General features: G+C 56.3%; 1 protein-coding gene across 2 annotated transcripts; it reads left to right on the top strand.

Moving 5' to 3' along the window:
* Nucleotides 1-4,828: 4,828 nt before the first annotated feature.
* Nucleotides 4,829-26,276, top strand: NDST1 (N-deacetylase and N-sulfotransferase 1). 2 transcript variants are annotated; one of them, XM_065690567.1, is made up of 15 exons: nt 4,829-4,929; nt 16,389-17,295; nt 17,676-18,158; nt 18,367-18,454; nt 18,628-18,782; nt 19,882-20,067; nt 20,421-20,549; nt 20,709-20,891; nt 21,249-21,345; nt 21,497-21,620; nt 22,086-22,260; nt 22,479-22,649; nt 23,513-23,622; nt 24,447-24,549; nt 24,662-26,276. In XM_065690567.1, exons 2-15 carry the CDS (start codon nt 16,786-16,788, stop codon nt 24,779-24,781), a joined length of 2,634 nt encoding a protein of 877 aa, XP_065546639.1. In that variant the 5' UTR covers nt 4,829-4,929; nt 16,389-16,785; the 3' UTR covers nt 24,782-26,276. The 2 variants fall into 2 exon arrangements, with proteins under 2 accessions (XP_065546639.1, XP_065546640.1); XM_065690568.1 differs by having other exon boundaries at nt 4,841-4,925.
* The last annotated feature ends 1,720 nt before the right edge of the window (nt 26,277-27,996 follow it).

The raw sequence follows: 27,996 nt of genomic DNA, 5'->3' as shown, positions 1-27,996 counted from the left end.
GCTGGGGAACGGCGTTTCCCAATCGCACGGGCAGGGCTTCGCCCCGCTCCCGGCCCCGCCGGGCCCGTGAAACCGTGACCGGCGCTACCGAGGGCAAACCGGTCCGGTTGTCCTCCCCAAGTCGGTGCGGCCGCCTCCCGAAGGTTCCCTTCTCAAGATGGCGGCGGCCACTTTCCGACGTCCCTTCACAAGATGGCGGCATCCTCCATCCTCCGCGTCCCTCCCAAAGATGGCGGCGGTGCTTGTGCAGCTGACGGAGCCATGCCGGGAGCGCTTCGGAAACGCAGGCCTGAACCGGTTTAAAAACAACGATGAAAGCCACTGTAATGCCAGCAGGCGGCCGCAGTCCGCGCTGACCGGGCTCGGCTAGGGCTGGGCTGCGGCACAAGCCTTCCCCCTCTGATGTCAGGGTTCCAGGCAGCTGCTTATCCCTGCCCTGAGCTCGGCCAGGAGCCCTGGCAGCGAGGAGGTGTTTGGGGTTTGTGTGTGGTGGGTTTAATACACAGAAGTCTGGAGTGTTTTCTGTTAAGAAGCTAATGGGAGAGATTCCAACCCAGGTCATTCCCTGTGGGCTCTGCAGCTGCGAGCGGTGGTGCAGGGACTGCCCTCCCGGAGCAACCAGCGGGAGATCTGTGCCACCTCTCCAGCAAACAATATAAATTTGTAAAGTTTTACATTAAGGTTATCCAGCAGGAGAATGTTTTCTGTTTCCAAGTGATTTTAAAAGCATTCAGGAGAGTAAGGATGGGAAACATCAAAGACCTTTGGGAAAAGGAACCAGACCTTACAGCGCTTGACTTTACATCCACTTCCTGGCCCTGGTGCTGCCCTGCTTCAGATGCCTCGCCCCTGCGCTCAGTGAGCTCGGTGCCACGTGGGTCTGGGTCGTGAGTGACAGACCGGGAGCACGCCCATGGGTGCCTGCAAGGGTGGGGAGAGCCGACAGATTCCCGTCTGCACGCAGGAGCTGCAATCAGAGCTGGGCCGGCCGCAGGGGAGCAGATGTACGAGGGAGGCTCCTTACAATGGCCCCATAGCAAGGCTGCACTGCCCAAAAGCCGGCAAACATCTGCAGCACCTCTGCTTGACTGACAGCATTTGCTGCTGCCCTGTGGGAAACTTCTGACCCCCTTCTCGCACCCATCAATCAGCTCCACCGCTCTGGGGTGCTGCGTGTTTATAGGGGGGCATCCCTGTGTGAACGAGGCTGACGTCTTTTGGGGTACCTTTTCCTTTCTCTGGCCGGGCATCGCAGGTCTCTGCAGGATGCAAACCTCTCAGCGGCCACCAGGGAGAAGAGCTCCCGGCTCCCCATGTGCTGCGCTTCTTCCCTAGGAAAGCTCTCTGTGCCCGCCGTAGCGCCTGGCTTGACCCCATGGGCCACCTTCACCTGCTCCTCTCTTCATTAGCAGACAGGGATCTTCCTGTTTAAATATTGAAGGAGAGGCTTTTAAAATATACATTGTCAGGAGCGCTGTAATTCCAGCCAGAGGCTCCAGTGACACAGCCCGTGGCCTGATTTGAAGGGAAGGGGATGGAAGGAGTTAGCAGCAAGCGAGTGCTGCAGAGGTCACCCTGCATCAGGCCATGTGTGTGGCTGTGGGTGACCCATCTGATAAGGAGTTTGGGGACAGTGAAGGGTGTGCAGGCAGCCTGGACTCCTCCTCTCCCCAAGGAGCCATGTGTGCAGGGCAGGCTGTAAGGATCCTTTGCCTTGCACCAGCCTCAGATGTTCCCCAGGAACAGATGCGAGCCAGAGGCAAGGAAACAGGCAAGTGTCCACTTATGGGGTAACAGGCTGAAATAACCAGATAAGCTTCTAAATAGAAACAGCTCAACATTCAAAATCCAATGCTGTCCACAGCCCCAGAGCAGCTGCGAGGCAGGCTGCTCCCAGTCCCTCCAGGCTCTGTGCAGGATGGAGCTTTCTCCAGCATCCAGGACAAATTCTTTCCTTTTACTTTGCCTTGCACCAGTCCTTGTGTGTCTGCCTGCAGAGTGTGCCTAGAGCTCCAGTGCCAGCTCCAGCCAGGCTGTCCTAGCTGCTGCAGACAGCATTGAGGACCTTCTCTGGCTGGGATGAGCGAGAAGGGAGGCACCCAGCAGGGGCTGCAAGGATCGCATCCTCAGTCCTGGATGGGAAGGATGCTCAGGCCACGGTGGGGTCAGTGCCAGAGATGATGTGTATTTGCTTTGAGAAATCCCCCAGATTTAGTTCCTTAATGGGTAATTAACATTCCAGCTGCTCCTTGGTAATAGCCTCTCCAGCCCATGGGAAACCCACAGACACAGTGACGCTGCAGGCGGATTTCATAACTCAGCCAGTGACTAAACAGAAAGGGAGCTGGAGAAGCAAGGCAAATGGGAATGCTGCTCCTGACCTCTTCTCCTGCCCGGGCTTTGGCCCTGGTGTGAACTGGTCCTGGTGAGGGGTCAGTGGGAGGCAACTGGCCTGACCTGCAAAGGTCCCTGCTCCAGGCTTCCCACAACAGGAATTTTGGCGCTGTTTCCATGCCTGGGTCTTGTTCCCATGAACCACCAGACCAGTGGCCTTACTGGACAGAGACTGGAGCTGGAAGAAGTCAAAACTCTCCCCAACAGGCTGAACCCTTGCTGTCTACTTAGTACAGAGCACGGTCTGTGGTCCTGGCTCTCAAACAGCTCTGGGCCCCTCGAAATGGCATCTTTCCTCTAGTAGCCCTGGCAAAAAGAAATTGGGGCCCCAAATGCAGCCATTCACAGGTAAAAAAAAAAAAAAGAAGGAAAGCTTTTCCATTTGCTTTTAAGGCCGTTTTTAGTTCCGAAAGGCAGTTTGTGCATGCACACATGTAAAATGATGTGTCAGAAACAGGCGTAAGAAGATTAAAAAAGAAATCTCCGGCGCTGAAGTTAAAGCACTTAAGGAATTGGCAGAGACTTCAAGAGCTGGTTTCTGGTCCTAATGAAGCCAGTGGAAGTGGTGCCATGGACTTCAAGGGGACCATAATTTGGCTGTAACTCAGTAGGGAGCTGAAAGTGTTGATTAATAAATTGGAGACAATGCGGAGGAAAGCCGCTAAACTTCTTTCTGACAGATGTGCTGAAGAAGAGCCTGGAAGCTGAGGCATGCAGGAAGGGAACTGGTTTCCTTTGTGTTTGCAAACAGAAGATAGGCAAGGAGAAAAGCCCTGCTACCTGATACTCATGTAAACTGCAGAGCTGGTATTAATAAATAGCAATGCCTTCCTGAGCAGCCTTCTGTTCATTCCTGGTAGAAAAAAATGCGTATTAGCAAAAGCCAAGCCAAGAATTCATCAAATTCCTTTTTCTCAGAAGTAACTCTTCAGCGGAAAAGTTTACAGCTGGAGATTGTGGATTCTGCAGATTGTCCTTGGAGTCTGGTGCGTGCCTTTGAATTACTCATTGCTGGCTTTTTGCTCGATGATTCGTGCATGAACCTCCTGTGCTAGAGCTCTGACAGAGGTTAGCATGGCCTCAGAAAGCTCTTCCCACCACAGATACATTTTCAGGCTGAGTTTGCAAATCATTCAAGGCTGAAGAAGAAAGAAATCCCTTTAATACCCTTTACAGCAGTTTGCAGCCGAAAAGCTTCCTGTTTGTCCCTTTTTGTTTTCTGAGCTTGCAAGTAACTTTGGCATAAGCAAAGATATTCTGAGATCTTCAGAGGAAAGGCTTGTGCGGGAAGTGAAATGTTTAAGGATAAGAAGTCTTCGACTTCAATGAATGCTTCAGAGCATGTTAGAAAATGCGCAGCCATAATTGTCTGCGACTCTTTGTGTCTCCTTCCCCACGACTTCCTTTCTTCTTTGCTTCTTGTTTGTTTATCTGCCCGTTTCATTTGATTGAAATTGCTTCCTCGACTCCTGTTAAGTCGGAAGCTGTCCCAGAGCGCGCCGCGAAAACCAAACCCAGCAGACATTCTGCTATACCTCATCCCCATGGGTTGGACATGAAACCTGATGGAGTCTTCTTCATGTACTGCATCCCTCCTCATGCAGGTGGTGATGCAGACCTGGTGATGGGCTCCCTCCCCCTGGACCAGAACGTGTCTCCACATGCCGGCAGAGCCCCTGGCAGCCTCCACGGAGAGAGCAGGGGCAGGAGAGCTGGGCCACGTTAAGCTCGTTTTTCCCCTTTCTGAGGAATGAAGGGAATTCTATGTGTGTTCATGCAGGTTGCGGGGCTGCCAGCCACGACTCAGGTGCGCACCTTGAGCTTGTCTTGAGGTGGAATGGGCGAAATGATGTGATGTACTGATGCTCTGAAATCACACCCGGGTTCTGTGCGTGGGGAGGAGGATGGGGACAACCTCAGGCTTCAAACCCTGACACGAAGGGCGCACTGAGACAAAGATGAAAGGATTCTGTAGGAGGCATCAGCCTAACGCCCCCGTTGCACCAAACACACTGCCTGGTCTTTGCCCTTCAGGACAGCTCAGGGTGCTTGCCCCAGCGAAGAGTGTGAGAGCAGGGACCTGTTGCGAGCATCGCGGGGCATCACTGTCCACGCCCCATGCCCGGGGCATCAAAGGAGCCCTCCCGTGGGCGGATTATCGCACAGCCCGCGGTCACCCCGTGTGCCCGGCACCACCGGGGCTGGACACGGCTCTCACCGCGGCCGAGCAGCCGGGAGCGGCGCTGGGCAGCCCCGGGGGTCCGCCCCCGCTGTGTGCGGGGCCGCATCCCGCACTCCCCGCCCTGCGTTCGGCCGGGCACGGAGCCCAGCGCGGCGCTGCCGGGCCTGGGCCTGCCGGGGGCCGGCCGGGCCGGGCCGGGCCGGGCCGGGCCGGGCAGGGGGCGGTGCCTGGCCGGGGCGGCGGGCGGGACGCGCTCAGCGGGGCCGGGCCCGGCGGAGCCGAGCGGAGCGGAGCGGAGCGGGCGGCGGTGGCGGCGGCCTGGCGGAGCGGAGCGGGCCCGGCCGGGCAGGCAGGTACGGGCCGACCGCGGCGGGAGCGCAGACAAAGGGCGGCCGGGCGGGCGGCAGCGCGGGCCGGGACCCGCCGGGCCTTGCACCGCCGCCGGGCTGGGGCGGGGAGCGGGGCCGGGCCCCACCGCCCTCCGTCACCCCCGAACCCGGCCGTCCCGTCCCCTCCGGTGCCCAGCGGGAGGAGCCGGCCGGGGTCGCGCAGCCGGCGGGGAGCCGCCGAGGCCACGCCGCAGCACGGGCACCCGGGGCGTGGGGTGCGAGGCCTAAAGCGGCCCCGCTGCCGGGAGCGAACGCGGCGGGAGCGGGGAATCATAAAGGGCTGGAGGAGGTCAGGTCTGATGGAGCGCGGCGTGGCCGGGCTCTGCCGGGCGCCGAATCTTCCCCTCTTCCACCCGTGGGCCTCTCGGGCATCGCTGTGTTTGTTACTGCCCCCACATCTGCTGGGTTTTGCTGGCGATGGGGCAGCCGGTGATGCCCGGGGGTATGGAAGCCGCACCAGCGTGCCCACCTTTGGGCATCACTGATAATGGGCTTTGCTTCCCATGGAGGCTGATGCTCGCTCCCGGCGCCGCGGTCACATCCCAACACCGGGGCTCTGCCTTCCCGCTGCCGCAGCACGCCGCGGGGCTGGTGTGCTTCCCAATGCCGGTGCTCGCAGGGCTGGGAAACCAGTGCCTTGCAATGTTCCTTTGTCACCAACAGCCTCGAAGCAGCAGCTCTTCCTGCAGCCAAGCAGCATCTTTGTTGCTCCAGTCTCAGGAGTGTTTTGTACCGGTGCTGTGCTGGTGCAGACTGGGAGGTGAGCAGCCCCGTGCCTGCTGCTCCCGGCTGCACAAGGGGACCGCGGCCAAGGAAGTCGTCCTTTTCCAAATAAAACAACGAGGACGGATTCAATAGGAAATAAGTTCCTTGCTTCTCAGTGAACTTGCTGTGGGTGGGGAAGAAGGAAATTAAACAATAGAGAAAACGTGCGGGGCTTTATAGAGTAGGAAAAAACCCTCAGATCCCGCTGGTGGGATGGCCGAGCATCTTCCCTTCACCCGTATCAGCGCTCCTTTTTGGTAAGGACAGCAAAGGTGATGGCCAAGCTCGTGTTTCCCAGCACTGCGCCTTGTCTGGAGCATCTGTGCATGGGTATGGAGAAGCCAGGACCTCCCATGTTGCCATCCTGCTGGTCCCCAAGCCACCCAGGAGGGTCACCTCACCCAGCCCTGGTGCGTGCCATGGTGCCGCAGCCCCCAAATCCCTCCTTCCCACCCTGGAGCTGCCGGCACAGGGCGCAGATACTGACAGGAAAGCTCACACACGCAAACCCTTTCCCTCTTCCTGTGCCTTTGGGAAGCTGGCGGATCTGGTGTGGTTGTGTTTGGGTGGGGATGGAAAACCCATCCCATCCAAACAGGCTGTTTGTTGCGGGTTGCTTTGGGTTTTTTCCCCCCTTTTGTTTCTGTACGGCACTGTCAGTACTCTAGAACAGGACACACTGAACACGCTGTTGGTGGTAATTTAAACAGAAGAAAAGGTGATGCCTTTTCTAAGTCAAAACTAGGCTGGAATGGAGAGGGAATGATTAATACTTTTTTCAGTAGCGTGTCATGGTGAAGTATGGCACAGCCGAGTGTGTCCCTGCTGCAGAGTATCACTGGGGATGTCTGCCCCTCTTCACTTGCAGGCTTTTGTACCCAGCTTTGGTTTTGGGGGCACCTCTGAGTGTCTGTGCTGGAGGGTGGAGGGCCAGGGTCCCATCAAGTGTCCCATCTCGGGTAGTGGAGATGGAGCTGCTCTCTTGGCTGTTTGTGCTGTGTGGCAGCATCATGGAGAGCCTTGCTTAAAATGGTCTTTTGTGGAATTCTACCTTCTAGACGTACCTTCCTGAGTTGGGTTTTAGTTTTGGTTGTTGAGGTTGAGCCTGCTAGAATGAGGTTAGGACAGAGAGAGAAGCAAGATATTAAGCTCTTATATCTTGTGGTTGCTTCATGGCCACAGAGGACTGGAGTTCATCATCTCACTGATGTTTCCTGCCCTGCTCTAGAACGTGCTTTAGGACTTCAGGATCGGAGACACTTAAGGGCAGGCTGGATGTGGTTCTGGTCAGCCTGGTCTAGTTGAAGATGTCCTGCTCATTGCAAGGGGTTGGACCAGATAACCTTTGAAGGTCCTTTCCAACCCAAACCATTCTGTGAGTCTGTGATTGCCCTTGACTTCCTTGTGTGTTTTTGGCCGAGGTGCTGGCATTGCTTTGTGCATTTTGCAATGTGCCATCATCACGAGTGTGCCAGTGCCTTTGTAGCCTGAGACAGGGGAAGGAGGGCTTGGATGGAGGGAAAGTGTGATGCTGCTTGCTTGGAGACCACCTCATAAAACCTCAGGACTCCATCCCCAGCTGCCTGTTGGAGATGGTGACTCCTGCCCCCCTGTTCTGTGCCCATCGCTGGGTGCAGTGGAGCAGGCAGCCCTCAAACCGGGACCCCTGGAAGGGCTGGGTGAGTCACACAGCACGGACGTGGGGAGAGGGCTGTCTGCAGCTTATGATTCATGTTGTTTTCCTGCAAAAGCCACCGACTGGAATGGCAGAGCCTGCAAAGACGAATCAATATCGAGCCGTAAATCCCACACGTGACTGCCAGTGGTGGCGAGGAGGCTGGGGTTGGGAGCACCTTGGTGCCGTGTCCTTGCCAAAAGCAGCAGGACCTTGCTGCAGCCCTTGCCCTTGGTGCTACCTTCCTGAAAGGATTTGGGAAGGTCAAGAGATCCTCAGTGTGAGCTCTCCTAGGAGGAGCTGCACTGGTATTAATGCCTGGAGTTCAGCCCTGCTGCTGCTTTGGTTTAAAGCCATGGAGATGGAGGTTGTTTTGGAGAGACCAAGACTCTCCCAGGGGCTCTCTCCCCTGTTGTCCCACTTCTCCCAGGGAACCCAAAGTATCTTGGAAAATCTCATCACTGATGCAAAGCAAGGAAGAAGTGTTTTCTTTCTGTCTCTGGGCATGTTGAGGGTTGGATGTACAGCGATGGGTGTCCTTCTTCCACCACACGTGGAGATGTGGATCTCGTCCAATGGCTCTGCATATGGTCTGGAAGGATGGCAGCCCCTGGGTGTCCCTGCTGCTCTGGCTAGCATGCTGCTCTCTTGGCTCTGCTTCCCATGCCTTGGCCTCAGCGAAACCCAAATGCTTTTCAGCTACTTGTCAGCATCTCACTGAATATCCCCCTTCCTGGCCACTGTTTGCTTCTTCACAGCCTTATACAGCCCTGCAGGGCTTGGAGCCTGGGGCGATGTTACCAGTGTGAAAAAAAGGGATGTGTTAGAAAGTGTCAACAGCACAGTCCTGAAATACGGCTGCAAAATGTTGTCAATGCGTGAAGTATAAACATAGAGCTCAGGCCATTTTATGCGTGCTCCAGCAGCCTGGATTCAGCCCTTGGCTGTGCTGGCCTCATGGATTTATGATGGAGAGTGGGATCAAGGCCGGGAGAGAAGGAGGCTATGTGTGGTACCTGGGATGGGGATGCTGTGCCTGATGGCTGAGTGGGGATATGGGAGCCCACTTGAGCGAGTGGGAATATCCCCAGGTAGAGAGGCCAGGAGTGGTGTGGTCTCCCGGCCCGGCTGGGCTGTGAGGTGTGAAGCAGCACATGTTATGGTGGTTTATTAGCTTTCACTGGCCGAAAGCACAAGCTGGTGCATGAAGCCATGGGGTGGAGGTGTAGATGGGGCATCTAGGTTGGTTCCTCAAGCATTTGCTTTGCTTGCAACCTCTGCAGAGGAGGAGAGGACAGGGCTGCCTGGGAGCAGGTAAACTAAAGCAACAGGCTTCTCATGGACATACTGCCTCATACAGGGATCTGGAAGGAGGGGAGGCCAGAGACAGCTTAGGTGCCAGCAGCCCCGATGCTGCACTTGTGGGGTCACACATGGGCTTCACCATCAGTGAGCATTGCAGCCTCTGGTACTTTTTAAGGGTGGTGAAGTCTGAGTGCAGAGGTAATGTCTTTTATTAGCCTAACAGATACCTTTAGGAGAACACAGATGTGCTCTTGGGCCTGAGGAATGCCTGCACACCCAAAATGTGTCATTTATTCCAACTCTGTCCATTGATCTAATAAAGGATCTGACCTCCACTTGGCCCGGCCATGACCTTGGAGTGTGCCGGTCCTGGAACATCCCGCCTCTGCATCCGCCTGTGCTTCCCAGCCCTTCCCCAAAGGACCCGCTAGCCCCATAGCCATCCCTGCAGCACATCAGGCGGTTACCTGGCTTCTCATTCAATACCTGCTCCAAGCATGCGGCTCCATGGGTGCCTTGGGCTCCTGGCAGACTGCAGAGAAGCAGAGCTTGGCTGTGGCTCAGCAAAGCATCAGGCAGGATGGATACAGTCTGGATCCTCAGGAGACCCTGGGAGGAGAGGTCAGCTTGTGCAATGCTCCATCTTTGCAGGGTTAGGATACAGGCATTGGGGGGTGGTTGCTCTCCATGAGCTGGTTCATGCTGTAGTTTTAGGGATGCTGCTTTGCAAAAGCACCGTTTTGGGGCTGGTTTAAGTGCTTGGCAGGGCAGGCTGCGCTCCCCAGAGCAGCTGGCAGTTCTGTGGCAGGATGGATCTGCTCTCCTTCCCACTTCAAATTCCCTGTAATGGGAAGCTGTCAAGAAAACGAAGCAGCTGGTTTGTCCCATGGGGCACACAGTGCTGCCTTGGCGGTGGAGGGGCGGAATCACTGCTTCGCTGTGATCCAGCATCACCCTCGCACTTGCAGCAGGATCAGCATCTCTCCAGGGAAATTCTGGCCAAGCAAAGTGCCACAGGCAGCAAAAGGTGGTGTTGAGAGGTTTTCAGTCAGGATTTCATTGGGAAGGAGTCCTTGTGCGACCTGCATTGGGAGCACAGGCTGCCATCCAGCACAGTATAAAAATTGATGTGAGATTATTTTCCCCTTGTCCCTTTTCCTTTTAAAATACTTGGGATGCAGGCCCTGCTTGTCCAGAAAGGCTCTTGGACACTTGGAGAGCCGCAGGAACCCACATGGCACATTTCAAAGCAGGGAAACCCGATTCATTGAGTGGATTTCCCCCTCCTTTCGAACCCACTTAAAATTCATGGGGAGTTTTGTCAGTAAGAACCTGTTTCAATTACGGGACAAAAGAAACTCTCCTCGTTAAGTGCCTCTTTCAATTAAGGATTGGGAGAATTCCCCCAGCTCCTTCCTCTGGAGGGAGGCTGTTCCCAAAGATTCAAGGGCAAAAAATACCCATGAGGAGGAGTCACCTCCAGAAAGCTCCTGCTTTTCTGGGGGGAGGCAGCAGCATGGCCCAAACCACAGTCTGGCTACAGGGTGTTGGGATGTTTGGTAGGGATGCTGTTGGGGAGCATCAGTGCCCAGCCAGCAGCCCTGGGACATAGGAAAGCTAATGACTGCTGCTAATTGCTGGCCTAATTAATGGAGGAGGCTGATTCGTGCTGGTGTTTGGAGATGGGGGGAGTGTGGAGGGGTGCTCTTCACAATCAGGGTGCTGAGGACAAGAGGGGTGGCAGCCACCACTGCCCAAGGATCAGAAATGGGGTGATGTCTCTGGGGGGTTCCTTGGTGGCTGCAGCACCTCAGGGCTTGGGAATGGGGATTAGCAGGGGTAGGACCTGGGGAGTGGGTTTAGGACATGGGGTTTGCTAGAATTAGTCTTCAAAGCCCTGTCAGTCAGGCTTGCCACGGGGAGAAGTTTTAATCACGGGCTTCCAGGAACCTCACCCAGTTCTTTGGGATTTGGGGTGGGTTTTGTCATTGTTTTGGGGTTATTTCTCCCCTAAAAGATCAGCAGATATTGGCAGTGATTTACCACACACTGAACGTTGCTTTTCCATCCTTCTGCAGGGAAAGAGCCATTTTCAGGATTGTTTTTTTTTTTGAAGAAAACACGAGAAAAACATTCCTTTAATCTCTTCAGTAAAACCAAAGTGCTCACAGGGCTTTCCGGCTGAAAAACAGCTCTTCCAGAGCAAGGGGCTTTGGCCAAAAATAACTTTTTCAATGTGAAGATCTTTGACCGCTTGCGTTGGGTTCATTGTTTCTTTCTCAGAGGAGCAGGCAGGTTGTGGGCAGCCAGAGCCAGAGGTTTATATCCAGAGGGAGCGAGGTGTCAAGGGGGTATTTGGTTCAGCAGCAGCAATCCAGGAGGCTGCTCCGACCAGGCTTTATAAGTCATGTCTTAAAGTGCTGAGAAAAAGGGAGGATTTTCCTCCTGAAGTTCTCCTGGGGTGCAAACCCTCCAGACCTTGAATAAATCAGGATAAATTTTCCCAATATTCCCTTGTGTTTGCTCTCATCCAGCCGAGCTGGGAGGGTTTGGGATGGGAGCAGTTGCCTGTCCCAAGGGCAACTGCTGGGCCTGCCTTTGTCCTTGTTTGGTTTTACACCTTTTTGGCACTGGGCAAACACGGGTGTCCTTAGGAGAGCGGCGCTGGGGCTATCCCCGGCCAGCAGCAGGGTGTTTTTCTCCCTGGCATGTTGTAACTACTGTTTGCAAAGCACTTAAGCAGCCCGTGTAATCTACCGCTAAGACGCTCCTTATCTGGCATTATAAACCTGCCTGTGGTGCGCGGGCAGCCTCGGGGAGAGCGGGCGGCCAGGACGAGCTTGTTTCAGCTTGTTTCTGCCCTTCTGCTTGTTCTCCCCTCTCCAGGTGCTCCGCATCCCTCTCCCTGCCTGGACACCCTGGGTTTGCAGCCTGGTGGGAGGGATCTGGATGCCCATACAGCTCATCCCTCCATCCGTGTCTTGTTGGGGCCATCCTAAAGGCTCTCCCGGGCTGTCAGTAAATGGGGATCACCAGGAAAATCTCCTGGTTGGAGCTTTCATGCTGGATTCCTCTCCCTGGGCTGCTGCACCAGGAAGCTGGGACCTTCCGGCTCCTGTGCTTTGGTACCAGTGTGCATCCTCTCATTGCTGCATACTGAAGCAGAGGAGTTCATCTCCTGATGGTGCCTTCTCTTGGCCAGTAAATCCAGCCCTGGCTGGGGTGGAAGGCGATGGGCACAGGGACAGGCAATGGTCCTTTGCAGCCTGTGATGGCTCTTCTCCCATGCCAGCACCCCCAGCTCTTTGCTGTTTCCAGCCGAGGTTGGGATCACTGCTGTTCAGAGCTGATAAAGGCAGCGGTGCAGAGGTAGGTGCTTAAAGGCAGGTTTTTCATGCCAGTTCTTCATTTTCAAAGCAAGCTCCCCTGTCTTCAGCTCATAGTTGTCTCCTGAATAATATGATGGCATTAATCTCCTCTCTAAAGATGTGCTTAGCTCAGTGGTTTTAGATCTGTAGCCTTCTAAATATTACCAGTGGAATGAAGGGGATTCCCTCTAGAGGGAACTTAAACCTATTAATAATAACAATAATTTGGCTGCCTTTTGTGCATCTTTTAAAGGTAGTTGTGATTCCTGGGGCTGCAGGGCACCAGTTAGTGATTGTTGAGGATGCTGGTGAGGATGTGTGAGGTGTGGGAGGCACAGCAGGCATGGTGGGCATGGGTCCCAGCCTGGCTGAATTTAGACCTTCCAGTAGCCTTTTACCATCAGATCCCAGCCTGGTTTGGGTTGAGGGGACCTTAAAGCTCCTCCAGTCCCAACCCCTGCCACGGGCAGGGACCCCTTCCACTAGAACAGGTTGCTCCAAGCCCCTGTGTCCAACCTGGCCTTGAGCACTGCCAGGGATGGGGCAGCCACAGCTTCTCTGGGCACCCTGCGCCAGCGCCTCAGCACCCTCACAGGGAAGAGCTTCATGCTAATGTCTAATCTGTGTGGCGTCCTTTGCACTCACTCAAGCAGGTCCGTGTCCCTCTTGTATTGAGGGCCCCAGAGCTACCAAGTGGGAGATAAGCAGATGTGTTGGTGAGGCCAAGCTGGCTGTGTGCACTGTGGTGGTCAGATATGGGAAGGGAGGCACTGGAGCGAGCAGAAGAGATTGCAGATCGCTGAGCTGGGCGATGCAATTTAGCATCCTGAGTCTAAATCCTCCTCCATCCAGGCTTAACCCCCAGGGCTGGCTTACGTGGGGAAGTGGAGCTGGAGTGGGGGTGATGAGGTGGTTACCCAGCAGTGATGGGGCTCTCCCTCAGGGGTGAGGAGCAGGGGTACGGTGTTTAGGATGTGGCCTGATCTCTGTGGGTTGAATGTTGGGGGGTCTGTGAGCTACTGGAGCCAGGGATTGGACATGGAAGGCTTTGGGGTCTCTTCTCCATGCAGGTGGATGCTTGCTCCCTCCCTTACAGCCCTTTCCAAAGTGGTGCAAGGGAGATGTGCGTGCAGTTCCTTGCTGCATCGCACCATGGGTTGGAGCTCACCTCCCATCCCGGGCATGGGTTGGGACAGTTGATTTATCTGACATCCGGGACTTGTGAACTGCCTGATGTTCACATCTTGCACCTGCAGCCGGACCTACTGCACCCTGATAAATCAAACCCTGCTGTGGCTGTCTGCCGGGACTGCCGACCCTTCCCTCTCCTCCGGATCTGCTTGCACTTCCTTGCTTATATTTAATCCTCCCATTGCATCCCTGTGAAATCTCACCGGAGGTTAAAGGAAGAGTGCAGCAAGCTGCTGACAGAGGTGGTTTCATCCCCTCGCATCCCCTCCAGTGCCCCTCTGGCTTTCTGGGGTACAATGGTTCCCTGAAGAGTGTCTCTGGCTAATAGCTCCGGACAGGGGGAAGCTGCAGCCCCCAAACCATGCTGGGGAGTGGATTTAGCAAAGCTTTTCAACCATTTCCTCTTCCTCCTACAGCTGCCTTAGATTGAAATGCTGATAGTAAAGGGCTTCCCTGGACACTGGTCCAGCCCTGCAGGGTGCTCCAGGCTCCGGCTGCGCTGGGGAAGCCGCTTGGATGCTGATTGTGTTTGTCAGGGCGGCCGGATTAAGAGCACTGTGGCTAAGCCTCCTCTCCAAACCTCTTCTTCGGTGGAGCCTAGGCCAGGGCTCTGCTCAGAAACCCACCAGAAAAGAGCATTTTCTGGGCCTCTTTCTCCTGTGGTCGTTGGTGTGAGGCTGAGCACCCCCTGTGTGATGGGAGCCTGCTGGTGCTGCATGATGTTTCTGGGGGCCTGAGGTCTGTGTGTGGGACTCTGGCTGACATTTCCAGCCGGTGCCTTTTAAATAAGCACCGTGGTTTTAAAAGGCACCTGAGCAGCCTCTAAAAATCAGGTTAAAAGGAAGTTTGACTCCTGCTGTCACCCTGCCAGCTCCTGTGGGCTTGCTTCTGTTTTACCATCGTGTTTCCCTTTTCGTTTCAGAAAGGCTGTTGCTCTTGAGAGCTTGTTTTGTGCTCTTGGAACTAAACCTGCTAATGCAAACCCTCCCTGACCTGCTGTTGGCTCTCCCACCACTGCCAGGGATGAGCAGGGGTTTGCTGGGCAGCGTGGAACCAGCACCCATTCACTGAATCCCAGCCTGGTTTGGGCTGAAGGGACCTTAAAGCTCATCCAGCTCCAACCCCTGCCACGGGCAGGGACCCCTTCCACTGGAGCAGCTTGCTCCAAGCCCCTGTGTCCAACCTGGCCTTGAGCACTGCCAGGGATGGGGCAGCCACAGCTTCTCTGGGCACCCTGTGCCAGCGCCTCAGCACCCTCACAGGGAAGAGCTTCTGCCTAAGAGCTCATCTCAATCTCCCTATGAGGATCGCTGACGTAAGATTCATATGGAAAAAGCCCTGAGCAGGAGCATCCCCACCCCAGAGCATCCTCCCCATGGAGGGTTTTCTCTGCACTGAACTGGCAGAGCAGGATTCCTGCTGCTTCCTGCCTCAGCACCGGGTTTGTGGGGCGGGATGCTGCCTGCCCTGGTCCCAGCTCACGCGTGGCTGCTCCAGGGGTCCAATGCAGGTGTTGCTGTTGTGCTTTGACGTGGCAGACTCCCTCCCCAGGGAGAGCCAGTCAGTATCTGCCTGAGATGCTGTCTCAAAAGCCTGCTCATTAAGTACCGTAATTAAAAGCTTTTAAAAGAGAATGGACTAACGAAGCCTCCTTGGAAATGCCATGTGATGTAGATGTGGGGCCCCATTCCCATCTGCTGTGACTCATGGAGGCTGGTGCAAGGACGGACACATAGTCATACCCGTCAGCCACCATCTCCACCACTTGGCATCAAACCTGCTGGTTGTCACTTGCCCACCCATCACCATGGGAATGTGTCTGCCAGCACCCACTGCTCCTGACAGATGAAAGAAACGGAGGGGGAGCGGGATGGCATGGGCAGGGTGCTTGAGAATGTGGTCCCAGCTCTCCACATCCCTAGGGATGGTACCTGGGCAGGGAAGCCTCCCTAAAATCAAGTCCCAGTGTGCTGCTTCTTTTGGACCTGGAGAAGTATGCTGCTGCAGAGCCCTGGTGGGGTGTTCTTGAGATGCTGAAGGTCCAGCCCCACTGGAGGGAAGGAAGCTGTGAGCTGAGGCAGGGCACACCGCAGGGGCTGAGGGCGAAGGTGCATGCTGTCATGGTCCTGCCTGGAGATCATCCATGTGCACAAAGATAAATTACAAGTCAATAAACCCTGATGTCCCGCTGTGCCCGGCACAGCCGGCAGTGAGGGATGCTGGTGGGTGCCGGTGATGGAGGCTGGCAGTGTGCATGGGGCCTGGGTGAAGCAGCACCCCGCCGGCAGCGGGAAGCAGATCCTGGAGCAGGGTTTATGCAGGAAGGGCAGGGATGACAGGATTACCCTGCCAAGCCCCAGCCTGTAATCCACGGCACCGCTCAGCCCGCCACGTTTAATCCCGTTATGTACCCGGCTGGTGTCTGTGGGGTGGGTGCTCAGCTGTGGTGCAGTGGGGCACAGAGAGCTCTCCCTGGGGAGGAACAGGGACTCCTGCCCTTGTCCCCAGTGCTGGTGATGCGTTTGGGGACGAGCCACCGTATCAACGCTTTCAGTTCTTCCTTCAGCACACTGGCTGCATCAGCGTGTGTGCCCTGGGTGACTTCACCCCCCGCAAGTAGTGCCCAGTCCTTTTTTGTTTGTTTGTTTCTTTTCTTTTTTGAAAAGGGCTTTTCACAGGGAAGAAGTATTCCCAAGGTCCCTTTGGCTCCACGTGGCTGCTTCCATGTGCCCATCTCAGTGACCTTGGCTGGAGGCTCCTGGCTCGGCCTCATGCTGGCTCTCTGCCTGCGTCCCTCCCTGCCCTTGGGTAGGGAGATGGGGCTCAGACCGCTCTCAGCCCTGTTCTCCTCACCACACTGTGCCAACAGGAGGAGCGGGGCTGCTTCTCCACCTGCTTGGTGTGATGGGGGCTCCTCTCCATAGCACCCCAGTGATGCTGCTGCGCTCCAGGCTCACACCACAGCCGGGGTCCCATGCCCATGTGTGCTGCTATGCTCATGCAGGAGCTCACAGCACCCTCTCAGCAAGCCCTGGCACACAGCAAGAGATCTTCCAGTAAAAGCATTGCCATTGGTATCAGCAGCATCCATCCCTGCTCATCCCACCTCTGTCTTGCAGGGCGCTGTGTGGAGCCAGGACACCGGGACACCGCAGGGAGCCACCATGTCCCCATGCCTGCCGCGACCTGCGCCGAGGCCGCCCGCCGCCCCTTAGTGCCGCTGCGGCCATGGTGCTGCTGCTGCCACCGCTGCCACCACCACGGGGATTTCGGCTCGGCAACGGGACTCTGGGTGCATCTGCCATGGTGACATGAATCGGGCAGCGAGGGACGCCAGACGCTGGAGGGGAGAGAGCCTGCCCGGGCAGCCCGCTAGTGGTTTAATTTATTAGGAGTACCCAGTTTGACTTTACCTGTTCTTTAGTGCGTTGGTCGTTGCTTCTTCCCCTCCCCGGCACTCGCAAGGGGAGGGGGTGAGCAGGGAGAGGGGCCCCACCTCACCCCGCGGATGCAAGGATGACTGTGCTGGCCAGGGCCCGGCGCGGTGTCTGGCAGCTCTCCCCGCAGGTGGTGTTGCTCCTGCTCTTTGCCTTCTGCCTGCTCAGTGTTTTCGTCTCTGCTTATTATTTATATGGGTGGAAAAGGGGTTTGGAGCCCTCTGGGGATGTGGTGGGGCCGGACTGCGATGAGCCCAAGGTGGCCCCTTCCCGCTTGCTGCCGCTGAAGACCCTCAAGGTGGCTGATTCCTCCCGCACGGACCCCTTGGTGCTGGTCTTTGTGGAGAGCCTCTACTCACAGCTTGGTCAGGAGATCGTGGCCATTCTGGAGTCGAGTCGCTTCAAATACAGGACAGAGATCGCCCCGGGGAAGGGGGACATGCCCACGCTGACCGACAAGGACCGGGGACGCTTTGCACTCATCATCTATGAGAACATCCTCAAGTACGTCAACCTGGATGCCTGGAACCGGGAGCTGCTGGACAAGTACTGTGTGGAGTATGGCGTGGGCATCATCGGCTTCTTCAAGGTAAGCGGGTGCATGGGGTGAGCTGAGACCCCGCAGCTAAGATAGGCATAAGCCAGGGGGACTGTGGGGTCCCTGTAAGGACTTTGCCCCCCCCTTGCTGTCTGCAAGCAGGTTGAGATGGTGTGGAGCCTGGCATGGGCACAGGCTTCTAGTAGAGGGCCCTATCTTAGCCCTCTCCCTGTGGAAGGGCTGTGCAGCCCCTGAGTGTTTTGGGGGTGAAAACACACCTCTGGGATCATTCCATTGCTTTTAGCATCCCATTTCCCAGCTGCCTCCCCCGTTGCCATGGTTGATGCCCCCAGTGAGCCCTTGCCTGCACAGCCAGTCTGGGCACTCGTCCCCAGTATGCACCTCCTCTAGCTCCCGTCTCCCCCATGCAGGCCAATGAGAACAGCCTGCTGAGCGCCCAGCTGAAGGGCTTCCCCCTCTTCCTCCACTCCAACCTGGCGCTGAAGGACTGCAGCATCAACCCCAAGTCTCCCCTGCTGTACATCACGCGCCCCAGCGAGGTGGAGAAGGGTGTGCTCCCCGGGGAGGACTGGACCGTCTTCCAGTCCAACCACTCCACCTATGAGCCCGTCCTCCTGGCCAAGACCAAGTCGGCTGAGTCCATCCCTCACATGAGCGTGGATGCAGCGCTGCACACCACCGTGATGCAGGACCTGGGCCTCCACGATGGGATCCAGAGGGTGCTTTTTGGCAACAACCTCAACTTCTGGCTGCACAAGCTGGTTTTTGTGGACTCTGTCTCCTTCCTGACGGGCAAGAGGCTCTCCCTGCCCCTCGACCGCTACATCCTGGTGGACATCGATGATATCTTTGTGGGCAAAGAGGGCACGCGCATGAAGGTGGAAGATGTCAAGGTGTGGATGTGATGTCCGGGCTGGGTGGGCAGGGGAGGGATGGGTGCTTGTGCCTGCTCCAGGATGCTCCAGGGATGAGCTTTCCTGCTCCCAGAGCATCCCTTCTCCTTCTGTGAAGCTTTCTGGGACATGGTTCCTCACCCTGGCATGGCAGCCATCCCAGTGGCCACATCCTGAGGACATCTTGCTTTCTCTCCCCTTCTCCCAGGCGCTGTTTGACACACAGAACGAGCTGCGCACCCACATCCCGAACTTCACCTTCAACCTGGGATACTCAGGGAAATTCTTCCACACGGGTAAGGAGGGTGAGGGCCTTGCTTTGCGTGTTGGGGCACAAACTGGTACTCAGAGAGGCTGGTGTTGGGGCTGCAGGGGTGTCCTTGGGCATCCTGCCCTGCTGCACCCCCTCAGCTGGTCACCAAGAGGGGCTCTATGTACCTGGTGGTGATGGTGAGTGTCATGCCCACAGGTACCGATGCTGAGGATGAAGGCGATGACCTGCTGCTGTCCTACGTGAGGGAGTTCTGGTGGTTCCCCCACATGTGGAGCCACATGCAGCCTCACCTCTTCCACAACCAGTCGGTGCTCGCCGAGCAGATGACCTTAAACAAGAAATTCGCTGTCGTGAGTAAGATGCTGCTGGTGGGGTTGCTTATGGTGGGGGGAGGATGGAGAAGTGGGGTGAAGAGGTGACCCGGGGGACAGTTTCTGCTTAGGGACCTGGTGATGTTAAGTCATGTCCCCCATGTTACAGCTGGGTGGGTAAATCCATTTATGCACTAGTACCTGGAGCAAAAGGATTTATCTGCAGCAGCCAACTTGCTGCTGTGGCAGTGAGCTGCCCTGGTGTCTGTTCAGAGGGAAGCATCCCTTGTGCATTGCAACCATGCCTCCCTGGCTGGCTCCACGGGGGATGCAGAGCTCCAATCCAGTGGGATGTGGTCTGGGTGTTCAGCCCCATGCTGTTCAATGCTGGGCAATGATGTGGGATCCTGGAGCAGTGGCTGTGTGCCAGGAAGCTCAAGCTGATGGAAACTCCCTCTGCAGGCCGAGCTGTTGGAGATACGTTTGGTTCATAAAGGCAGGCTTTGACCTTCAGCTTGGTAAGGGGCTGTCCGTCCTTTTGGACTATCGCCTTTGTGGTCCTAATAAAGTCAGCACTGAGACCAGATCACGCTGTGATCGACTGGTTTGCTCACAGCTGTCTTGAACCCAAACGAGTAGAGCCGGATTCATGGCCTAAGTGAGGGATCTTCAGGCTAACTTGAAATAATTGCCTGATAACTAGAGGTGCTTAGTATGAGGGAGACCAGACCACCCCTACTTGTGATGGGCAGTTTTCCAGCTCAGTTTCTAGGCTGCTTTATAAACAATAGAAGCAGACTGGTATAAACCAATTTACAGGCCTGTGTAGATAGATAGATCTCATTCTCTACAGAAGAGCTTTGTTGCTGTTGTGGTGTTGTTGACAGCAGAAGTGGCAGGGATGAGGATGGTCCACATGAAGCGGAGGAGCAAGTGTCCACCCATCATGTCTGCTCCTAGGCTGCCTTTCAAGGAGACAGACCTGGTTAGGAGAGGATGGATGGACACAGCCTTGCCCTGGTTGCTCCCCAGGGGCACAAATAGTTGGGAATGGGCAGTCCCTTGGGGAGAGTTTGGTTTGGGACGTTGTGGTTTTGGGGTCTCCACAGTCACCCACTCCCTGCTGTCTTCTCTGCAGGAGCATGGCATCCCCACTGACATGGGGTACGCCGTGGCCCCCCACCATTCAGGTGTGTACCCTGTCCACGTGCAGTTGTACGAAGCTTGGAAGCAGGTTTGGTCCATCAAAGTGACGAGCACGGAGGAGTACCCCCACCTGAAACCTGCTCGCTATCGCCGTGGCTTCATCCACAATGGCATCATGGTAGGTAGCCAGGCTCCATCTTCTCTCTTCTTACCTCCGCCACCAAAACCCAGAACCTCAGTAGGTGGTTTTTGGGCAGCTTTGATTTGAGGAGGCTGTGCCTTCTGCTCATCCTGCATGGGGGAAGCTTACATGAGGACAATTCTTGGCTCCTCCATCTGTTCACCTTCATCCCTTGTGGGTAGCAGGATTTAAGTTGTGGGTGGTGAGGGACAGTAGAGCTGGTCCTGACCCCTGAGGGGTTAAGGACCCCCTTTTTGTTTAGAAGGAGAAAGGGACCCAGCCCTGGCTGCCTGGAGGAGGCAGTGTGACCACTTCACCACCTACTCCATCCCTATCTTTCTCCTGCCCAGGTACTGCCCCGGCAAACCTGCGGCCTCTTCACACACACCATCTTCTACAACGAATACCCTGGTGGCTCCAGTGAGCTGGACAAAATCATCAATGGGGGCGAACTGTTCCTGACCGTGCTCCTTAACCCCGTGAGTACTGCACAGGGACAAAGAGATGTCTCTTGCAGAGCTGTCCCCAGCACCACTGTGGGAGATGTCCCCAGTGTCCTCATCCAGGGTGGGAGCCAGTGCATGGGATGGCTGCTGGTTGAGGTCCCACTAACCCCTGCTCCATCCTCTCTGCTTCAGATCAGCATCTTCATGACCCATCTGTCCAATTACGGCAACGATCGCCTGGGCTTGTACACCTTCAAGCACCTGGTCCGCTTCCTCAACTCCTGGACCAACCTGAAGCTGCAGACGTTGCCGCCGGTGCAGCTAGCACAGAAGTACTTCCAGATCTTCTCTGAGGAGAAGGACCCGCTGTGGCAGGTACTCCCCATGCTTGGAATGGGGAGAGCAGCCACGTTTATTGTGCTGGGAGACGGAAATAGGGTATATCTGGCCCTGGTTGGGGCAGGAGGTTGGAGTCAATGACCTCCTCAGGTCCCATCCAGCGTGGGTTTCCCTCTGATCCTCTGGGTGGCAGTGCTTTTAAACGTCTCTGTGGCTCTGGGGGTGGTGCCAGGAAGGAGTTTGCTCCATAGATCTGGAGATAAGCCTGGTCTTTTCCCTGCCTGCTGAGCAGTGTGGCCTCCCTGTGTGTCTGTTGGGGCTGGAGGGGGCTGAGCAGCGGTGTGTGGTCCCACCCAGGCTGCCCTGTCTCTAATCTTCCCTCCTGTGTTTCAGGATCCCTGTGAAGACAAACGGCACAAAGACATTTGGTCCAAAGAAAAGACCTGTGACCGATTCCCAAAGCTCCTCATCATTGGGCCTCAAAAAACAGGTACTTTCCTTCACCCTTGGTGCCATGAGCATGCCAGGGGCATCGCCACGTTCTCCCACATCCCCAACGAGCTTCTCAGCCCTTCTGCCATGCAGCAGAGCCCAGAGGGAGGTTTGTCCCAAGTCAGCTCTTGCTTTCTCTCTGTCCAAAGGAACAACTGCCCTTTATCTCTTCTTGGGGATGCACCCAGACCTGAGCAGCAACTACCCCAGCTCAGAGACCTTCGAGGAGATACAGTTCTTCAATGGACACAACTATCACAAGGGCATCGATTGGTAGGTCTCCACGCTGTGGGAGCTGAGCTGGGAGCACCAGTTCCTTTGGGAACAGGAGCAGTGGTGCTGTGGGGTTTCCCATCAGCCTTGCAGCCGCTTGGCTTTTGGCAGGTCTGGGTGCTGCAGGGTGGGATGAATCCCACACGGGCTCTGCCCTGTGCCTTCAGGCCGTCATGTGGTTTGTCCCTGAGGTGTTGTCTGTAAGGCTGCTTGTCACAACTCAGAATTGCCCTTGGCAGAAGCCAGGCTTCTGTGCATATGTTATCTCCTGGTTTTGGGGTCTGCCTGGGGAATCTGGTGAGGCCTGGCCCTCTGGAATAGCTGGAGGGGATTGTGGAGCCCCAGGCAATGTGTCAGACCTGGGGGGACTCTGCTTGGTACCGAGTGTTTGAGATATCACCTGCAAGGGGGGTTCTGGGGCATCTCGTGGTGCCTGTCCGCCTGCCTCACACTGTGCCTCCCCAGGTACATGGAGTTCTTCCCCATCCCCTCCAATACCACCTCCGACTTCTACTTCGAGAAAAGTGCCAACTACTTTGACTCAGAAGTGGCTCCCCGGCGAGCTGCCGCCCTGCTCTCCAAGGCCAAAGTCATCACCATCCTCATCAACCCTGCAGATCGAGCCTACTCCTGGTATCAGGTGAGCTGCCCACCACTGCCTTTCCTCCACTGTGGGCAGCCCCATGGCGTGGTGGGCAAGGGGATTCTCTCAGCTTGGTTTGGGAGGGGGGATGGCTCTGGGTGCTGAATTTTCTGATTGAACACCATAGCATGGTGGCCTGGGACACACGGTGCCTCATGGGCAGCTCAGGATTTGGGTTGCCCAAGGAACAAACCTGCCTTGCTCCTCCCTGACAGCACCAGCGAGCTCACGACGACCCGGTTGCCCTGAAATACACCTTCCATGAGGTGATCACAGCAGGACCTGAGGCTGCTCCGAAGCTCCGGACCCTGCAGAACCGCTGCCTGGTGCCGGGCTGGTACGCCACACACATCGAGCGCTGGCTCAACAGCTACCACGCCAACCAGGTACGGATGGGAGCACCCACTCCTACAGTGGCAGCACCCTGGGGAGCAGCCCTCACCAAGCAAGAATGTGAGGGGAAAAGAGCTTGGGTCCAAAATCAGCTGTGAGGGTGCTCCTGTTGGAGTTGCTTATACACTAAAAACCACAGGGAGGGAGGGTAAAAGTACTCAGAGAAGGAGAAGAGGGGAGATACTGCACAAGGAAGCCCTTGTAGTGTGAGGTTGGTGATGAATGATGCCCAAAGATGTCCTTGTGCTGGTCCTCTGCCAAAGCAGGGTTGAAAAGGAGCCCTGGGGTGAACAGTTGTGGGTGGTTCTGCAGGGGCACCCCCCATTCACCCGCCACTCTTGGCCACAGACCCCCCTGGGGCTGCCCTATCTGGTGTCACCACAGCATCAGAGGACAAAAATAGCAGCAGAGCTGCCCGTGGTTGAGCTGTCTGCAGGGGAAACGGGCGCTGGATGCCAGCCCTGCTGTGACCCGCTCACTGCAGCGCTGCTGGCACCGTGCAGGCTCAGTCCCTGAATGATTTTTCCACTGTCACTTAACCTTATAAAGTCTGTTAGTTGGCTGCTGCTGGCGTAATAGCTGTAATGCAATCCTGGCTGGCTGCGGGTTGGGCAGCCCCGAGCTGAAGCTCTGATGTCCTGGATGGATCCTGGCCCTGGCTTTTATTTGCATTTCATTTTCAACACCCAGTGTAAGTGAACACCAGAGCACATTAGCATCCAAAAGGGGACCCTGCACAGGCTGGTGGCGGGTTTGGCTTCGAAATGGCAAAAGGTGCAGTGGAGGTGGTGTTGTGCCCCAGGAGAGTAGGGCTGGGAGCCAGCAGCACCTCACTGCTGTGCCTTGCTCCTTGCAGATCCTGGTCCTGGACGGCAAGCTGCTCCGAACGGAACCTGCCAGAGTGATGGAGACGGTCCAGAAATTCCTCGGTGTGACCAACTTCATCGATTATCACAAGACCCTGGCGTGAGTCCTTCCCCGAGCTTCCCCTTGCCCCTGGTGCAGCCTCCAGCCCTGGGGCTCTCCACAGAGCTCTGCTGGTTTTGATGAGACCAGCGTTTCACCTGAGGCTGGAGCAGCAGCTCCTCGTTGCTGCAACCTACATCGGGGTAGCTGTCATCAGAAAACATCCAACAAGCACCCTGCTTTGCTGTGCTTATGCAGACCCTGCAGCAGGGATGGTGGTGTCGCACCAGGCGGCCTGGGGGCAGGTCTGGGCTCTTGGAGCAGAGTTCAGGGGTGCTTTTTGTGCTGTGTATGACAGTGTTGAGCCCTGGTACCCCAGCTCCTCGTGCCCACACTGCAGGGAGCAGCTCTTGCTGCTGGCAATATGGCACCTCTGTGGGTGTCACCTTGCTCTGAGCCTCCCAGACATTAAAGCCACTGTGGGAAGCAGGAGGCTCCAGAGCTCCTAGAAAAGTAATAATCTACCTCTGTGCAGGGCTTGTCTGCACACGTGGCTGCTCTGAGTCTGCACCCAGGTGCTGTGGGGCTCCTGAGGGCATCCAGGGCTGAAAGTGCCACAGGAAATAATAGCTAAACCTATGTAGACCCTTGTGCTCCCTCAGCAGGGTGATGTGGTGATGAATGAACCTTGGTGGGCTGCTTACTGTGCAGCTGCGCAGGGAACCTGCTGTACCAGGGGGTCAATAATGAGATGTTAGCTGGAATGTGGGTTTAAAGGAGGTGGAGAAGTGCTCCTGTGGATGCTTGGGAAGCAGAGGGGCTTGTTGCAATGCTGCGGAAGGTGTGCTGGGCAAGAGGGGTGAGGCAGAGCTCTCGCTTCACAGGTTTGATCCAAAGAAAGGATTCTGGTGTCAGCTTCTGGATGGAGGGAAAACGAAATGCTTGGGGAAGAGCAAAGGGAGGAAGTACCCCGAGATGGATTCTGATGTGAGTATGCCGAAGGCCTCATGGGATGGTCCCAAGCGAGGCCAGGGGGCTGTGCTGGGGCGATGGGCTTGGGGCTGGTCCCCTGACCCTCCTCTCTGTTCTACCATTGCAGTCGCGCGCCTTCCTGCGGGACTATTACAGGGACCATAACATAGAGCTCTCCAAGCTCCTGTACAAGATGGGGCAGACACTGCCCACCTGGCTGCGGGAGGAGCTGCAGAGCACCAGGTAGCTGCTGCCCACCATGACCCAGCGATACCTGAGCGGGATGGAGCCCTGCACCCGGTGGGACCTTCCTCAGCAATACCAGCCTTGGAGGGGACCCCAGGAGCAGACGGCTACACCGGAGGCTGCCCAAGGCAGCCCGACTGCAATCCCTGTGCTGCCACCTACCCCATACCCCTTTCTATCTCATTTTATTTTCCCCTTTTAATTCCTGGAGGTGTCGGTGAGGTCACTTCCTGTCCTACTCTGACATGGGGAAGTGGCACAAATTCCCCCTTTCTCAGCCCAAAATGGGCTTCAACTCCCTGGGCCTGAGGGCAGCAAAGAGCAGTCCCTCACCTCCTGGTCTGAGGGTGGAGGAGCCACTCTGGGCATGCTGGAGGTGACTTTGCTGAGCTGGAGCAGAAGAATGGAGCTGGTGGAGACCCAAAGCACAGAGGGACCCAGAGCCACTCCTGCCACCAGCCCCACTGCACAGAACAGGGGAGTTTACTGGATTCCCCAACATCTACTTAGAAAAGTGGCTTTTTCTATGAAAAGTTCAGGCATGAATTCTTCCATCATCTCTATTTGTTTTCAAGCTCCTCAATCTCTTGTTCTCCCTCCATGGGCAGCCTGATGGGACTGTGGTGGAGCAGGAGGCTGGTCCGGGTGTGCTGGTCCCAGTGTGCAGGTCCCAGTTTGGAGGTCCTGGTGTGCTCCTGTTCCCCGTGGCCCACCCTCAATCTTGTTCACTCGTGGTGTTTCCTGTGGTAAAGCCAAGCGGTGCCCAATGTACCCTGGCACAGAGGAGAGCCGGATCTTGGGGACAGGGCGAACGTTGGGATAACGGCAGTCGGAAGGATGCTGAGAACTTCAAACCTCTTGAATATTAAAAAACAAAAAGTATTTTAATAATGTTGGGGGGGGGGGGCTGGGGGAGGGTTCGTTTGGTTCTCATTTTGCAGGGGGTTGTTTCTCTTCAGTGCCAGAATTTGTACCGAAGCCCTGAGGGGTTCATGTGGTCTCTTTGGTTGTTACATGTGATGTTGGACGAAGGTCAGTGCAGATACAGGGGATGGATTCCCAGCTGGAGATGCGGCTTTATGCTGGTGGTGCCATACAGAGCTGCATCCCTGTGTCCTGTCCCCTGGGGTTTGCTGCTGGGATGGCAAACGAGACTGAGCCATCACAGGTTTACTGGGATAAGCACCCAATTCCCCCTCAGATGGAGGGATGCAGGGTGGCAGCAATTGCTGCTGGAGGTGGATGCGGTACCCAGGATGCTGCCCTTGCCTCCGGAGCAGGAGGAACATGATGTTTCACCCTCAGTGAGAGGGGTCCCACGGGCGGGGGGGGGTTCCACTGTCTTATTCCTGCAGGAGCCCCTGCAGCCATACATGGAGCCACTGGGGAACTGCATCCCCTCTGTCCTCCGTGGGGTTGTATTGGGAGAAGGTCCCAGGTGCTGGTGGAAGGTCCTGTTGAACCAACTGCTAATAAATGGGGGGGCTCTGGTTTTACTTGCTGGTTGTTGCCTGTTTCTCTTCACTGGCATGATCACATCCTCCCCCCAGGGATCCCATCTGTCTTTGGGGCCTGTTTTGGGGGGATATCTGGGGAGGAATGGGCAGCCCTCCATGCACGAGGTGGCAGCAGCTGTCTAGTCCTGGATCCGACCATGTTGCACAGCTGCCCATAGCTTCGTATTCCCGGGATGGGGCCCGCATCCAGCCAGGTCAGCATCCAGCACGAGTTAGCATGCCGGTGTGCTGTGCTGCTAACTGGCTGTGTTAGCACTGGGGCAGGGATCTGGGGGGTCCAAGGGGACCCCTGCTTGCTTTCTCCCCCCTGCCCCATGCACCAGTCCCTGCCTGCTGGAGCCTGCCCATGTGCTGGCTCCCGCGGCCCGGCCCCTGCTCAGGGCTGCAGGAAACGAAGATGGAGCCTAATTAATCCCAGCCGGGTTTGTCTGGACCTGTCGGAGTGACAGATGATGTGCAGCGCCGCGGGAGCCGCCGGATGGACGGGGGGCTGCGAGGGGAGAGCTGTGGAGCTGCCTGCCCGCGGGCTCTGCCTGCCTGGACACGGTGCTGCAGCAAAGCCAGGCCGTGCGCCCTGTGCCCATTACCCTCAGTTCCCAAGCCCAGGACGCCTTCCCCACCATCCCCATCCTGCCCCAGTGATGTGCCCCAGGTGGGACCAGCTGCTGCCCCGATTAGCCCTGAGTTAATTGGTTGTTAATTAAGAGCGCAAGGAGGACAGTTCAGCCCCTGTGATGGCCTCAAAGTGCCTGGCAGGATGAGGAGAGCTGTGGGTACCATGGGCTCCTCCTCCACGTGCTCTGCGCTGTGTTCACAGCCTGCTGAAGCACAACGTTTAAATCAAGCTTTCCAATGAGATCTGGTAGAAAGAGGGACAGGGCAAGGGGGAATCTCTGTATGATGAAAGAGGAGAGGTTTAGATTAGACATTAGGAAAACATTCTTCACTATAAGGGTGCTGAGGCGCTGGCACAGGGTGCCCAGAGAAGCTGTGGCTGCCCCATCCCTGGCAGTGCTCAAGGCCAGGTTGGACACAGGGGCTTGGAGCAAGCTGCTCCAGTGGAAGGGGTCCCTGCCCATGGCAGGGGCTGGAGCTGGATGAGCTTTAAGGTCCCTTCAACCCAAACCAGGCTGGGATCCCATGAAGTGGGAGTTGTTCGAAACAGAAGATGTCCGTACCCTGGGTTTATGTTGGGGAAATCTCACTGTGACCCTGCCCACCAAGGAACCACCTCCCAGATCTGCTCCTCCGAAGAGGGACATGAAAGGGGCCGAGCCTGGCAAGCGCTAACCTGTCCAGGACCTCAGCCCTGCAGAGCTAACGAGGGAGCCAGGAAGGGCCATGGAAACTCCTCACAGGGAGAAACCAGGGTGGGTTTGCACCCTATAAATGCCGGAGCTCCCCGAGAAAGGCATCCCCAGGCCAGATGCTGGAGGTTAAAACCAGATGACGCAAATATTCCACCCTGCGGCAGGATTGTGAAAGCAAAATGGCTTTGTCTTCTTCCACAGCCCTTTCCTCCAGGATGGGGACCTCCTCCGGAGGATACTGCCCTGGAGGTGCGTGCTGGTGTGGCACGAAGGGGCCTGTATGGACGGGGTGCTGGTGGGGCTGTGGCGGCTGTTGGATTGATGGGACCCTCATGGAAAGCCAGGTGTGGGGCCACCAAAAGCCTCTTGAGACCCTGTGCTGTGCACTG

This window comes from Lathamus discolor, chromosome 10 (assembly GCF_037157495.1).
Source record: "Lathamus discolor isolate bLatDis1 chromosome 10, bLatDis1.hap1, whole genome shotgun sequence".
Taxonomy (NCBI): Eukaryota; Metazoa; Chordata; class Aves; order Psittaciformes; family Psittacidae; genus Lathamus; species Lathamus discolor.
Note: the sequence above shows the minus strand (reverse complement) of the source record. Positions and strands in the feature narration are given on the sequence as shown.

Excerpts from the sequence above, each read along its gene's own strand:
- NDST1 (XM_065690567.1), top strand. The coding sequence starts at position 16,786 with ATGACTGTGCTGGCCAGGGCCCGGCGCGGTGTCTGGCAGCTCTCCCCG. Across the intron at positions 23,623-24,446 it reads GATTATCACAAGACCCTGGC|GTTTGATCCAAAGAAAGGAT; the intron begins GTGAGTCCTTCC and ends CTCGCTTCACAG. Across the intron at positions 24,550-24,661 it reads ACCCCGAGATGGATTCTGAT|TCGCGCGCCTTCCTGCGGGA; the intron begins GTGAGTATGCCG and ends CTACCATTGCAG.